Genomic DNA, 13,542 nt, shown 5'->3' with positions numbered 1-13,542 from the left:
GATGATAGTTTTGGTGGCATCTTGAGAGAGGAAGGGATGGATGCGGGCAATGTTACGGAGTTGGAAGCGACAGGCTTGGGCAAGGGATTGAATGTGGGGGGCAAAAGAGAGAGAGAAGTCGAGAGTGACACCTAGGCAGCGGAGTTGGGTGACAGAGGAGATAATGGAGTTGTTAACAACGATAGAGAGGTCATGGTGGGAAGGGAGCCTGGGTGGGGGAAAGACAATGAGTTCGATTTTGGAGATGTTAATTTTAAGAAAGGGAGAGGACATCCAGGCTCAGATGGCTGAGAGGCACTCAGTTACACGAGAGAGGGAGGAGGAAAGATCAGGAGAAGAGATGTAGAGTTGAATATCATCAGCATATAGGTGATACTGAAGACCGAAAGAGGAGATGAAAGCCCCAAGGGAGGAAGTATAGAGCGAAAAGAGTAAAGGGCCAAGAACAGAGCCCTGAGGGACTCCAACAGGGAGAGGGGAGGGGGAGGGGGAGGGGGAGGAGGAAGAACCAGACGTGGATACGGAGAAGGAGCGATTAGCAAGGTGAACCAGGCATGGACAGAGCCAGAGAGGCCGAGTGAGAGAAGAGTTTGCAGTAGGAGGGGGTGGTCCACGGTGTCAAAGGCCGCGGAGAGGTCAAGGAGGATGAGTATGGAGTAGTTACCCTTGGATTTGGCTGATAGGAGATCATCGGTAACTTTAGCCAGGGCTGTTTCAGTGGAGTGGAGGGGGCGGTAGCCGGATTGGAGAGGGTCAAGGAGGGAGTTGTCAGAGAGGTGTCTGGTGAGGCGGCTGCAGATAATCCGCTCAAGTAATTTGGAGGCATATGGGAGAAGAGAGATAGGGCGGTAGTTAGCAAGAGAGGTGGGGTCGAGATTGGGTTTCTTAAGGATAGGGGAGATAAGAGCGTGTTTGAATGAGGATGGGACAACGTCAGAGGAGAGTGATAGGTTGAAGAGGTGTGCGAGGTAAGAGCAGGCAGTAGGAGAGAGAGAGCGAAGGAGGTGGGAGGGGATGGGATCAAGAGGACAGGTAGAGGGTGGAGAGGAAAGAATAAGGGAGCGAACTTCTTCACCTGATGTGGGGATGAAGGAGGACCACAGCTGGTTGATGGCTGGAGGTGAAGCGGTGGGAGTGGGGGGAGAGGGGTGGGAGGAGGAGATGTTGCGTCTGATGGCTTCAATTTTGGAGAAGATGACTGCCCCAGTGCACAAAGCAAGGACTACAAAGACATGGTTTGATGAGTTTGGTGTGGAAGAACTTGAATGACCCACACTGAGCCCAGACCTCAACCCCATCGAACATCTTTGGGATGAACTGGAACGGAGATAGCCAGCCAGGCCTCTGCAGAATGAATGGGCACAAATTCCCAAAGAAACAGTCCAACATCTTAAGTGTAGGGCCTTCCAAGAAGAGTGGAAGCTGTTATCACTGCAAAAGGGGGACCAACTCCATATTAAAGTATATGTATATGAATAAAATGTCATTACAGCCCCTGCTAGTGTAATGGTCAAGCGTCCGAATACTTCTGTCCATATAGTGCATATAGCAAACACTAAATTGTCTTCTAATGCTGGATTGTTTTATTAATCTTCCATGTGCTGCTGTTTTAGGGAAACGCATAGCATCAAGGTGTCTATTTAGCAATAAGTGGCGAAAGATCATAAAACATGAGTGATACTCAGCTGCCCGGCAAACTGGATGGCAGTGGTAACAGAAATTTTACCGTTTCCTCAGCCAATACAATCTTCCTTGCATGTGCGACCTGGTTCATGCATGCACAGTGAAATTGGAAACGCTGAATTGGGCTTCCATTTCCACTTATAAAAAAAAAATGGGGAAAAAATAAAAAATATATTTCAAAAAATTATAATTTAAAAATGTTCCACATTGGGTCTGTGGTGTGAGTGGAGGTAACAGTCAGTCACTTGTGGAAAAAACAAACATGGCTAAATAGTAAAAATCTAGTTACCTGCTCTCATACTAACGATGCTGCATTGTGCAATAAAGAAAATCTTACTTGCCTACACTCCCAGAATGTCTGGGAGACTCCTGAATTTCAGGGAGTCCTAGGCTATATTTACTAAACTGCAAATTTGAAAAAGTGAAAATGGTGCCTATAGCAACCAATCAGATTCTAGTTATCATTTATTTAGTGCATTCTACAAAATGACAGCTAGACTCGGACTGGTTGCTATAGGCAACATCTCCACTTTTTAAAACCAGCAGTTTAGTAAATATACCCCCTGGAATGCCGGAAGAGTATATATGAAAGATTGCTATTTAATTGCGATTTAAAAAACCCCGGTCTCAACGTTCAGAGAATTAGACCTGGACCCGTTCACACTGCGCCTCGACCCAGGTCGTCTGGGCTTGCCCCAGCAGTAACCCAGTTTTTTGAGGCAGTATGAACAGGGTATAAGACATGTCTGTATCTGTAATCTAGCATTCACCTGACAATGGACTAGTCGTGTGAGGGCTTCATGTGTCCAACCAGGGAACGGCTGGTAAATTTTAGCCCGGGGGGCAAGACTCTCCTTAGCCCCCTTATTACAATGGAAAAAAAATGTAGGTGGCTCAGTGACACAGCCCAATGTAGCTCTCTATGGGACCGGTCCAGGGGTCAGATGGCCCGCTGCCCCCCAGCCCTGCATGCCCCTGGGTCCTCTCCTATTAATGCGCATTTCTTCCAAACATGTGGCAATGTTGTTAATGCCCCACCCAGTGATTTTCCCTTCATGTGTATCTTTTTGTATTTGGAATGCACACAGTGCTTAGAAATTAAACAAACAAAATGAAAATCTGTATATTTGACAGTCCTTGTAAGACACCAACTTAGCTTTTACTGACAGGGGAATGCCATGGTGTTCTTTCTCACTAGGGTTGGTATAAATTAGAGATGGGCGGGTCCGGTTCTCCGAGAACCGAACCCACCCGAACTTTGGGTATCCGAGTACCGAGCTGAGCAGCTCGGTACTCTCCCGCCCATTCCGAATCCAAATCGAGGCCGAACGTCATTGTGACGTCGTCGGATCTCGGGGCACGGTTCTCGCGATACTTCAACTTTATAAATACACGCCTCCACAGCAATCCATCGCCATTTGACAGAGGGAGAGAGCAGGGCAGGCTCGGACTGGCCTGCAGGGCAGCAGGACTATCCACCGGTAGGCCCCTCCACATTATAGCCACGCCCCCTCCATTGTTAGGGAGGAGCTAAGAAAACAGCTGACTCCCGACTTGCATACAATTCATCTTTTGGACATACGCGAGAACAGGAAGGGACAGATGCGTTCCACAGTGGAACGCAGGCACCTTCCTCTCCAACAGTAACAAGCACGGACCACGAGAAACATCCTCTGATTTCAGCACACTGGGTACCTGGCCACCATCTCTATATACATTGAAACTGCAAGTAAACAAAGTTAAATTTGAAAGCATCGCAGCAATAACCATGTGGTATATGTGGACAGTGATCTGAATATTTATATTGCACTAGCAGAGACTTAAAGAAATACAAATTCCCATCTACTGGACTTGTATGCTATGAGCATTATTTTATTGAGATATCAGTGACTGTGTTATATCTGGATCAATGCAGCATTTATACCCACTGTCATTTGCCTCCCAGTAGCTAGACTAGTCCAAGTCTATATACCTAGGTTTGTCTGATTTTTTATGTATGTTTAATTGATGCCATACCATATGTATGTATATAGAAATCAATGCCTCATAATATAAATAATGTGGTTTAATTGGAGTATTTTATTTGTCTATATTAATGTATTTTTATGTATTTTAACCAGGATTCAATAAATTGTGATAAAACTAACATTAAATGTTATCCCACTAATTGAACCGAGCCTCTTGCTCACAGCCTAATACAAGATATAGAAAAATACGATTTGTATTCAAGATAAAAGAATACAAATTTTATTATAAGCATTACACTTGGAATAATACATAAGTCAATGAGCGCTTAACTTTCAGTATATTATTAGTTCGTAGAGAGGGATAACCTGTGTTAATGCTGCTCTTGCAACAGTAGGGGTAGAGCGCAACTCCTCCCCCCCCCTTCCCCATTTTTGCCAAACACTCCCGTTAAACACACTACCACACAGGTGCAGAGAGTCGCGTCTGGGCTCTCTGAACCTGCGCGGTAGTGTGTTTTTCACTTTGAGCAGGGCAGACGAGAGTAGGAGTTCCGGATATCCAACCGCCCAGAGGAGCATGAGCAGGTTAGTAACTAAGTGCGCAGTCAGCCTGTCATTTCAAAAGAGAAGGATGGGCACACTACATTCTTTATATACTACACTATGGTGTTAGCTGTCCTTCGTGGGCTGACCACTCTCCCTTTAGTGTCTGGTCTCGCCTCTATGATGGCTGGCCACACCCCCTCTGGTGGGCCCCTAGCGTTGCAGTCCCCCGGTGGGCCCTTCATGCCCCAGTCCGACACTGGAGCAGGGTGTAGTCATAGGCTAATTAGAGCAGGGACAGAGAATACAATATTGTTCTTGCAATTGCTCTAACCAAAATCGCTAGTGCAGAGAGGAGGATAGAGGTTTATTATTTTTTCTTCATATTTGGCACTCCCCAGCGCTTTTGGGGTGTCCCCCATAATTGTGCATAAATATTTCTGGCTGTCAAAAGTCATATCTGTCAGCAGTATCTACTAAATAATTTTTAGCACTCCTCAGTGCTTTTGGGGTGTCCTCCCTAATTGTGCATTAATATTTCTGGCTGTCAAAAGTCATATCTGTCAGCAGTATCTACTAAATAATTTTTAGCACTCCTCAGTGATTTTGGGGTGTCCTCCCTAATTGTGCATTAATATTTCTGGCTGTCAAAAGTCATTTCTGTCAGCAGTATCTACTAAATAATTTTTAGCACACCTCAGTGCTTTTGGGGTGTCCTCCCTAATTGTGCATTAATATTTCTGGCTGTCAAAAGTCATATCTGTCAGCAGTATCTACTAAATAATTTTTAGCACTCCTCAGTGCTTTTGGGGTGTCCTCCCTAATTGTGCATTAATATTTCTGGCTGTCAAAAGTCATTTCTGTCAGCAGTATCTACTAAATAATTTTTAGCACACCTCAGTGCTTTTGGGGTGTCCTCCCTAATTGTGCATTAATATTTCTGGCTGTCAAAAGTCATATCTGTCAGCAGTATCTACTAAATAATTTTTAGCACTCCTCAGTGCTTTTGGGGTGTCCTCCCTAATTGTGCATTAATATTTCTGGCTGTCAAAAGTCATTTCTGTCAGCAGTATCTACTAAATAATTTTTAGCACACCTCAGTGCTTTTGGGGTGTCCTCCCTAATTGTGCATTAATATTTCTGGCTGTCAAAAGTCATTTCTGTCAGCAGTATCTACTAAATAATTTTTAGCACACCTCAGTGCTTTTGGGGTGTCCTCCCTAATTGTGCATTAATATTTCTGGCTGTCAAAAGTCATATCTGTCAGCAGTATCTACTAAATAATTTTTAGCACTCCTCTGTGTTTTTGGGGTGTCTCCCATAATTGTGCATAAATATTACTGGCTGTCAAAAGTCATACCTGTCAGCAGTATCTACCAAATAATTTTTAGCACTCCCCAGTGCTTTGCGCTCAGAATGGATTCAAAGCAGTCCACATATGATCAGAATGAGCAACCAGGTACTGTCACCAGTTCTGATGTTAGTGTTTCCAGTACGTCATCTGGCCAAGGCGATGTCAAACAACAGAGTGTTTCCAAATTAGTGCAAAAAACAAAAAACAAATTTTTTTTTACTGTATTGAAGCGAAAAAGAAGTGTAACTGAGCAAAAGTTAAGTGACAATAAAAAAAAAATTGCAAGCATGCCATTCTACACACGCAGTGGCAAAGAGAGAATGAAGCCTTCACCTTTGGCTATTAGTGGCAGATCCCAAAAAGTTACCCAGCCTACAATTGGTGCACAACTACTGTTATGCGTCAAAGCCGAGCTGCAAGATAACAGTAAGGCATTAGAGGAGAATGTTTGCTCTGATTCACAAATGACAACAATCCCTGTAGAGAGTCCATCCAACAGTGGGATGTCTAATCGTGAGCATTCTGCTGATGTGTGCCTTAATAGCCCGAGTGTAGCCGGTGATACCCAAATTGAGGATGCCACTTTCGAATTAGAAGAGGATGAGGGGGAGATTTGTGTAGGCGACGAGGGCGCTAATGATGATGTTGATGATTATGATGCAGACAGATACCAAATTGCCTTTCTCAATTTCTATTTATATTCTAGATTATATAACGGCTGAATAGTTTTCTATTTTACTCCTAGTGGAGAGAGGATCTGATGCAGACAGATACCAAACTGCCTTTGTCCATTTCAATTTTTATTGTACAGTCTATAACGGCTGAATTTATTAGTATTTTATACAAGTGGAGGGGGGCCTAGAGAGACAGAAACCAAACTGGCTTTCTCCATGTCAATTAATATTGTACAGTCTATAATGGCTGAATTTTTTTTTTTTTTTTTTTAAAAAGTGGAGGGGGGCCTAGAGAGACAGAAAGCAAACTGTCTTTTTCCATTTCTTTACATATTTAAGTATAAGTGTAGGGTGTAATATACATCCAAAGATGATGGCTGCATTGCCAATATGCATAGATGGAGAGGAAGACAATCTGTTTTGTGTGTAGAATAAATGAAGGCCTACCAACGAAGAATTAAACTGTTTTTTTGGATGATTTATTACCTCAACAATTAGATTACTTATCTCTAAAACAGTTGGAGCGCTAAATTGGGTTATTTTAGGCACAAAAACATGGATTTTCCAACAAAATAGCAAAACAAAACCAAACAAAACCAAAACCAAAACCAAAACACGCAATGGCGGTTTTGCAAAACCAAAACCAAAACCAAAACACGACGGTAATCCAGATCCAAAACCGAATCCAAAACCAAAACACGGGGGTCAGTGACCATCTCTAGTATAAATGAACAAGGGTGACAAAGTAATAGAGAATAATTGAAAGATTAACATTACAGTGTCTTTGAGCCTAAGTAAAGGTGTTTGTATTTGTCAAGACATAAGAACCTATTACATTTTTAGGAATTACTGGTGTTCATTAATAGTAATACATTGATTTTAATTCTTAATTAATAACATTAAATAAAAATATTAATTCATAATATTTTTATAAACTAGAACACAAAAGAGAGTGAAGGGTTATTTTAAAAATACAAATATTTTCATAAGGTTGGTTACATATATTACCAACCTCTAATAATGTATTTTGAAAAAGAAAAGGTAGGAGGGTACGACTACAGCTGTCAACCTTCAATGACACATACCTATTGCATAATAAAACCACTGCTCCATAAGACCGATATCCATTGATACTGCAGATTGTATTCTTTGAATTCCTCAAAATATCATTTATATAAATGTACAGCTTTCAGAAAATTAGCTATGCCAGAGATTTATCAGATACATTTGACATGTGCAGTCTTTACAAACTGAAAATGTAGCTGTTCCTTAAATCATACTTGCCAACTCTCCCAGAATGTCCGGGAGACTCCCGCATTTTGCGAGAGTGTGGTAATCTCTCGGATCTGCCCACTTCACTAGGAAGTGCCACATAGGAGAAGTATTTGTAAAAAAAGGGTGTTCCCATAGTTTATCTAGACGTGTCAGTCAGATACATGGAGGATATATAAATAGTGTTAGGGTTTTGCAAAAAAGCAAGTTAAATCTACCCCAAGGGGGAAGGGGGGCGATAGACTTGCACTATTGAGAAAAATGTTTCAGATACTGATCTGCTCTGTAAAGCTGTCAATTCCAAAATTAATTCTCCATATATGTGATGCCTAGATATCATTTATTGCTAGATTTATGAAGACCATTCTCCATACATTCTAAATCTACTAAGATATAAGTAATTATTTCATTCATAGGGGCCTATTTATCATACCTTTTTTCATTCAATTTGTTTTCGGGGGGCTGACACATATTTTGGTAATATGCACATTTATTAACCGTGGATCGCAGCAGATATTGTAGCTATCTGCTGCTTTGCATTTTTTTCAAATACAGAGCAGTTCCCATAGATGTCTATGGGGACTGCTATTTACTGTTATTTAGGAAGTAATCAAAAGCCGTTACTCAGCCTGGCGTACATTACCATATGTGTCATTTTTCAGCTCTGCTCTATGGGGAGAGCATTGCGGTAGAGGGATCAGATCCCTCACCACATCTTACCCCTCTCCCCTCCGGTCACTATCGCAAAGGTGGTCACTAAGTCGCAATAGTGACCATAGAAAAGATAGGACAGGGGTCTTCGCAGTAACAGCAGTTTTTCATGACTGTTGCTCCTTTTTACGTTTTTTTTTAATAAATACACATGATTTTTCAATCCTTAACTTTGTGATAAAAATTGAAAGGGATTGTGTTAAAAATGCACTCTTTAATAAATATGCACCATAGGAACTTCTGGTTGTGTTCCCTACATAATACACTTTACAGCAGTTCAGATGTGTAGTTTAGATCATACTTTCCTACGCTCCTGGAATGTTCAGTAGGATCCCGAATTTTCTGCAAGTCTCACGGATTCCTGGAAGAACAGGCCTCCCTAATGGAGATGGGACCTGATGATTCAATCGCCCCCAGTCGCAAATCGTGGCATTAGACAGTAGGGGGTGGGGCATCACCACCACTCCTCCCACACTTGCCAGAGTTGAGAAATTGCCAAGTATAGTTAGATTCAGGAGAGGTGATTACAGTAGCTATTTAGAGGATTATCTCTAAAACAGACACCTGTATATAAATACTGTACCGGCATATATTTATAGTATATTTATACATTTGTTTTATTTTTAGGTAAATACAACAATATCAGATTTAAATCCTTCTAGGCAGTCTGCTTATTTGCTGTTCCTGGGGCTTCTCTACACATATATGGTGACTCACTACATCCATGTGAAATAGCATCACCACATCAATTTGCGGCAATGTGCAGTTGTTTACTGCTGCTTTGCTATACAAGCAAATTGCATGAAATATTTTATGGACTTTTTATATAGTAAAAAAAAATATGACGGTAGTCAAAAAATAAATTTTTCCATAATTCATGCCAAAGCTACCTTTAGGTAATTAGTGCAACTCCAGAAATGTACCCAAAATTGTCCGGATATTAAATATGTGCACTTTTTATAAGATATATGCAGTTATAAAGCCCTGAAACAAACATATTTTAGGTGTCTTTCTTCTTGATGGTATATCACATCTGCACAGGGTTGTACAGCATTCATATGGCCAATCCTAGGGGTGGGAGTGCAGACAAAAATTGGAGTGATGGCATCATTTTTGCAGGTTAAGAATCATATGCAGTCTGCATGACATTTATTCATTTTTACAGTTGTTATATGTAATCTTTATGCATAAAAGATCATTTAAAATCAGGTTAGTAACTCACAATCACTGGACCCCAAGACAAAAAATGATGGGAGGTGGGGGTCACCAGGTTTCCATAATAACCCTAATGTAGTAGGGATACTTCTACATTAGGGTTAATATGCTATGTAGCAAGTGATCAAGTGCATCAGAGCGAATCAAACAGTTCTTGGGCCCAGTCTTAGAACTGGAGGCTGCATATATAGTACAGGTAAAAGAGGACCCCCCCAAATTGCCACTATATTTAGAAACTTTTTAGAAATGACAACTCAGGCTTCATTGAAGTGTGAGCTGCTGTTTAAATACAGTATTCTGTCAGAAACTGGTTAAGCATTGTATTTAATACAGTTGTATGTAATATAGTTGTCACAGTTATATGACATTTATATAATATTTATAGGTCAATTATCCAATCCACAAGTATTTTCCAGCTACGGATACTTAACACATTCTGCATTGTTAGGCTGCAGTTAAGGGGTAAATCAAACTTGTTTGGAATCCACTACATGTACCTAGAGCTAAAACTTCTGGATACTTGTTTGACCAAATGTAGCTGCAATAAAGATACACATATATATTAGGCTGGGTACACACTACAGAAAATTTATCATCCCGATGCGATATCGTTAACGATTTCACCAACGATTGAAAGTCCCGATCATCATGCTGATTCATGTGTACATACTATACATCTTTTACAAGATTTTTTTCAAGATTAACCCTTTAGATCTGTGCTCTTCATCTGTTATAACCATCAGCTGAAAAGATTGTGACTCTGCATACTCCATAGAGATCTGTGGACACTGCTGGTTGTGAGTGTATACACACTGCAGAATCGACATGACATCGTTCCATCATTTATAGAGATTTATAATCCATTTATAAAATCAAACGATACAATGTGCTTTGGAATGATAATCATTGATCGTTGGAGCGCACACACTAATGCAATATTGGATGTAACGGTCGTTCATCGTGTGCTTGGCAGGATAATCGGGTGACAATCCTGTAGTGTGTACCCAGCCTTACTCTAGTAACATTCTGTGAGGCAAACTGTTGTTCCTGGCTATTGTGGAACCTCTGCCAATCAAAGCATGTTGGGACTTATAATTCCACAGCGGCTAGAAATCCATAGCACAAATTAACACAATACCTCATGTCTACCAGGTTAGCCCCAAAAGTTCACCACCAGAAATAAAATATAACATTTTATAGATTTTGCTTACACGAAACAGCAAATTGTATTACCTTTTGCTCCATTCCAAAAACTGTTACAAGAACTATGTAAGATTGTAAGCTCTTTGGGTCAGGGACCTCAATTCAATTATTTTTCTCTATGACACCAGTTACATTCATTTTATATTGTATGTTTCTTGTCATTTAGTAAGGTGATGTTTTTACTGTGTATGGCACATAAACTTATGTATACATACAAAAAACTATTTGTATGTACAACACATTTACTTCCTTTTCAAATTTGGAAACATTTCCATAAGTGACTATATGACCTTTCGTATATTTATGTCATGTCAAGATATGTAAAATTTAGATGTACAGTTAAGTTACATGTCCATTTTTTGCATCAGCAATTTTTCCATCCTATCAGCCCATGCCAGTTTATCTCAGCACTGCTCTGTACAGAGTATTATAAGGTAATGTGTCATACAAATCAGAGTAGAGGCTGGATGTAGAGTGGACAGCTGGCTGTAGTACATTTACTGCAGGAAACCAGATCCACTCTACAATAGAACAATAGATCCTCTTACCTTGGGCGAACTCAAACTTTCTGCTCACTGATGGCAGCGTCCGGTTAAGCCCCAGTATCCGATCCAAGTGGAAAGCAAATACTTCACTCATGTCCAAGGGTCTTTTAATAAGACCACAAGTTCCCTGGCAGGCAGAGGTGGGTGTGGAGGAAAAAGGCATTTTCCTGGACGGTGATTGAAAAAGGATGAGATGTGCATGGCTTGAAGGCACCTGTTTAATCCGCTGTATCCTGGAGTCTGCTAGGAACCGCATTGTGCTTATGTCTTCTGCATTAAACCAAGGGGGTGCACTGTCACTGTACATTCTAATGTTACTGTGATGCTTGTTTGTTTCCCCCCTTAGATCATTTAAAATAATTGCTTCTGTTGCCTTGGATTTGTAGGTAGGGGCTCTTCTTTTTGGATACCCTTTCCAACGTTGGTCCTCCAGGCTGCCCATGCTTTGTAGGACGCTGTGCCCATGGCCATGCTGCCCCAGAGCTGCAGATTTCCTCCTCTTCTTTGGTCTCACTGTCCCCCTGATATTAGCCGGTTTGCTTCTCTTAGACTTCAGGGTGATATACACTACATTAGGCTGGAGCGTTGAAGAACTGTTCAGTGCGCCCCCATCTGGCTGGGAATTTTCCACATAAAAAGTGTTCTGTTCTAAAAAGCGCTTAGGCTGCTCAGAAGAAGCAATCTCTCCATCCACTTTCTGAGTAGGCTTGTGCTGTGGCAACAAGTTAACCACCTGGCTTACTATAAAGATCCCATACAGAACACAAGCAGTGCAGAGCAGCAGCAAATTTCTCCTACTTTTGGGGCGTCTCCCACCCCAAGCCCTAAATATCCTGCTGCAAATCAATCGTATAAATGAGCTCCTGAGTGTGCCTGCCCGAGCTGAGGTCATCTCTCCAGACACTCTACATAGTGACAGCTGCTAAAAAGCTGTGATCTCCAGTCGGGCTCTTGCATGTCTTCTCAAAAGAAAATAAATAGTTTGTTTAAGAAGTGGAAGGAGTTTCTGCTGAGCCTGAGAATAGGAATGTGCTGGGTCTCACAGTGACTCTGACACTGCACCGCAGAGAGCCTTTTATCAGCTACCACTAGGGAAGTGATTTCTTTCACTGAATGAATGGAGACAACTGTGTAAACACAGCGAGGCGGAGATCTCTAGTCCAAATGTCAGGGGCTGCCTGTCTAAGAATTGTTCATGTGAGAAAAAAAAACATAGCATTTTTCTATCATACCAGGAAATGCCTGTTTACAGGCACAGGGGACCTTACAGTATGGGTTAATTCCCTCATATCGAAAGTATGTTAATATAAAACTGCACTGAACACTGCTCTGAGAAGAATTGACAGTTTAATTCCTGTGTCTCTCTATTATATAATACCTCAGGAATGCCAGAATTAGAACCATATCTGTCTCTTAAAATTAAATGGAAACAATGTTTAAAAATACCAACAGGCTTATTTTTAAGCATTTTTACCAGAAATCTCATCAGCACATTATTGTAACCGATATACTAGACTTTATGATGGCATTTAACAGTAAACTGCATTAGGCTGGTTACCCACTGCCAGTGGAGAGCAGCATCAGTCCTAAAGATCCAGGTGCAAAGTAATTGTATAAATTAGTCTGTAAATGTCCCTGCCCAAGCTGAGGTCACCTCTCCAGACACTCTACATAGTGACAGCTGCTAAAAGGTTGTAAGCTCCAGTCAGACTCTTCCATGCTTGTTAAGAAAAAATAGTTTAAGAAGTGGAAGAAGTTTCAGCTGAGCCTGAGAATAGCACAGTCCTCCACCTCACTCCCCACTGCAAGTGGAAGCGTTAGTTACTACTGCATTTCAAACGCTACCATGATTGCGTTTGGTATATGGTGACATTTTCTTCACGTCAGTGGATAACCAGCCCAGGGTTCCTGGACCATGATTTGTGAAATAAACAAATCCTCTTGTAATATGAAAATAGTATTAGATTTTGCCTATGACACTTGTATTATCTTACTGTTTTAGTTTTGACAAGTAACAGACATTTCTTAGGTGTTATTTAGAGATAAGCTAAATATTCCACCATTTGCTGTCAAATGTTACGAGTTTCCCTTGCAGAATTTGGCCCCAATCCTACAACAGCTAAACTACACAGCAGAATGAATTGCTGTACCAGTGACAGCTTTAATCATAGACCATACTTGCCAAATTTTTTCGGAAGATCGGAGTACAGATTATGTGACAGAGGGTAGGAGGGGGCGTAACAATGTCATTACGTCACTATAGCTCTGACCCTACCATAAAATACAAAAATTCACGCATTGAATAGCGGAGGTGGGGCTTAATGACACGATTAAGCCCACCCCCCCATCCCCGCTATTCAATGCAGTGCATTCTG

The 13,542-nt window shown here is 41.2% G+C and overlaps 1 protein-coding gene across 1 annotated transcript in view; it reads right to left on the bottom strand.

Moving 5' to 3' along the window:
- Positions 1-12,338, bottom strand: part of GASK1B (golgi associated kinase 1B) — a 57,916-nt gene extending 45,578 nt beyond the window's left edge. Inside the window, exon 1 of the mRNA XM_075198227.1 lies at positions 11,171-12,338. Within this exon, the coding sequence (XP_075054328.1) occupies positions 11,171-12,059 (889 nt within the window). The 5' untranslated portion in view covers positions 12,060-12,338. The remainder of the gene's footprint in view (positions 1-11,170) is intronic.
- Positions 12,339-13,542: the final 1,204 nt, after the last annotated feature.

This window comes from Mixophyes fleayi, chromosome 1, assembly GCF_038048845.1.
Source record: "Mixophyes fleayi isolate aMixFle1 chromosome 1, aMixFle1.hap1, whole genome shotgun sequence".
Taxonomy (NCBI): Eukaryota; Metazoa; Chordata; class Amphibia; order Anura; family Limnodynastidae; genus Mixophyes; species Mixophyes fleayi.
This window is presented reverse-complemented; position numbering and strand designations above follow the sequence as displayed.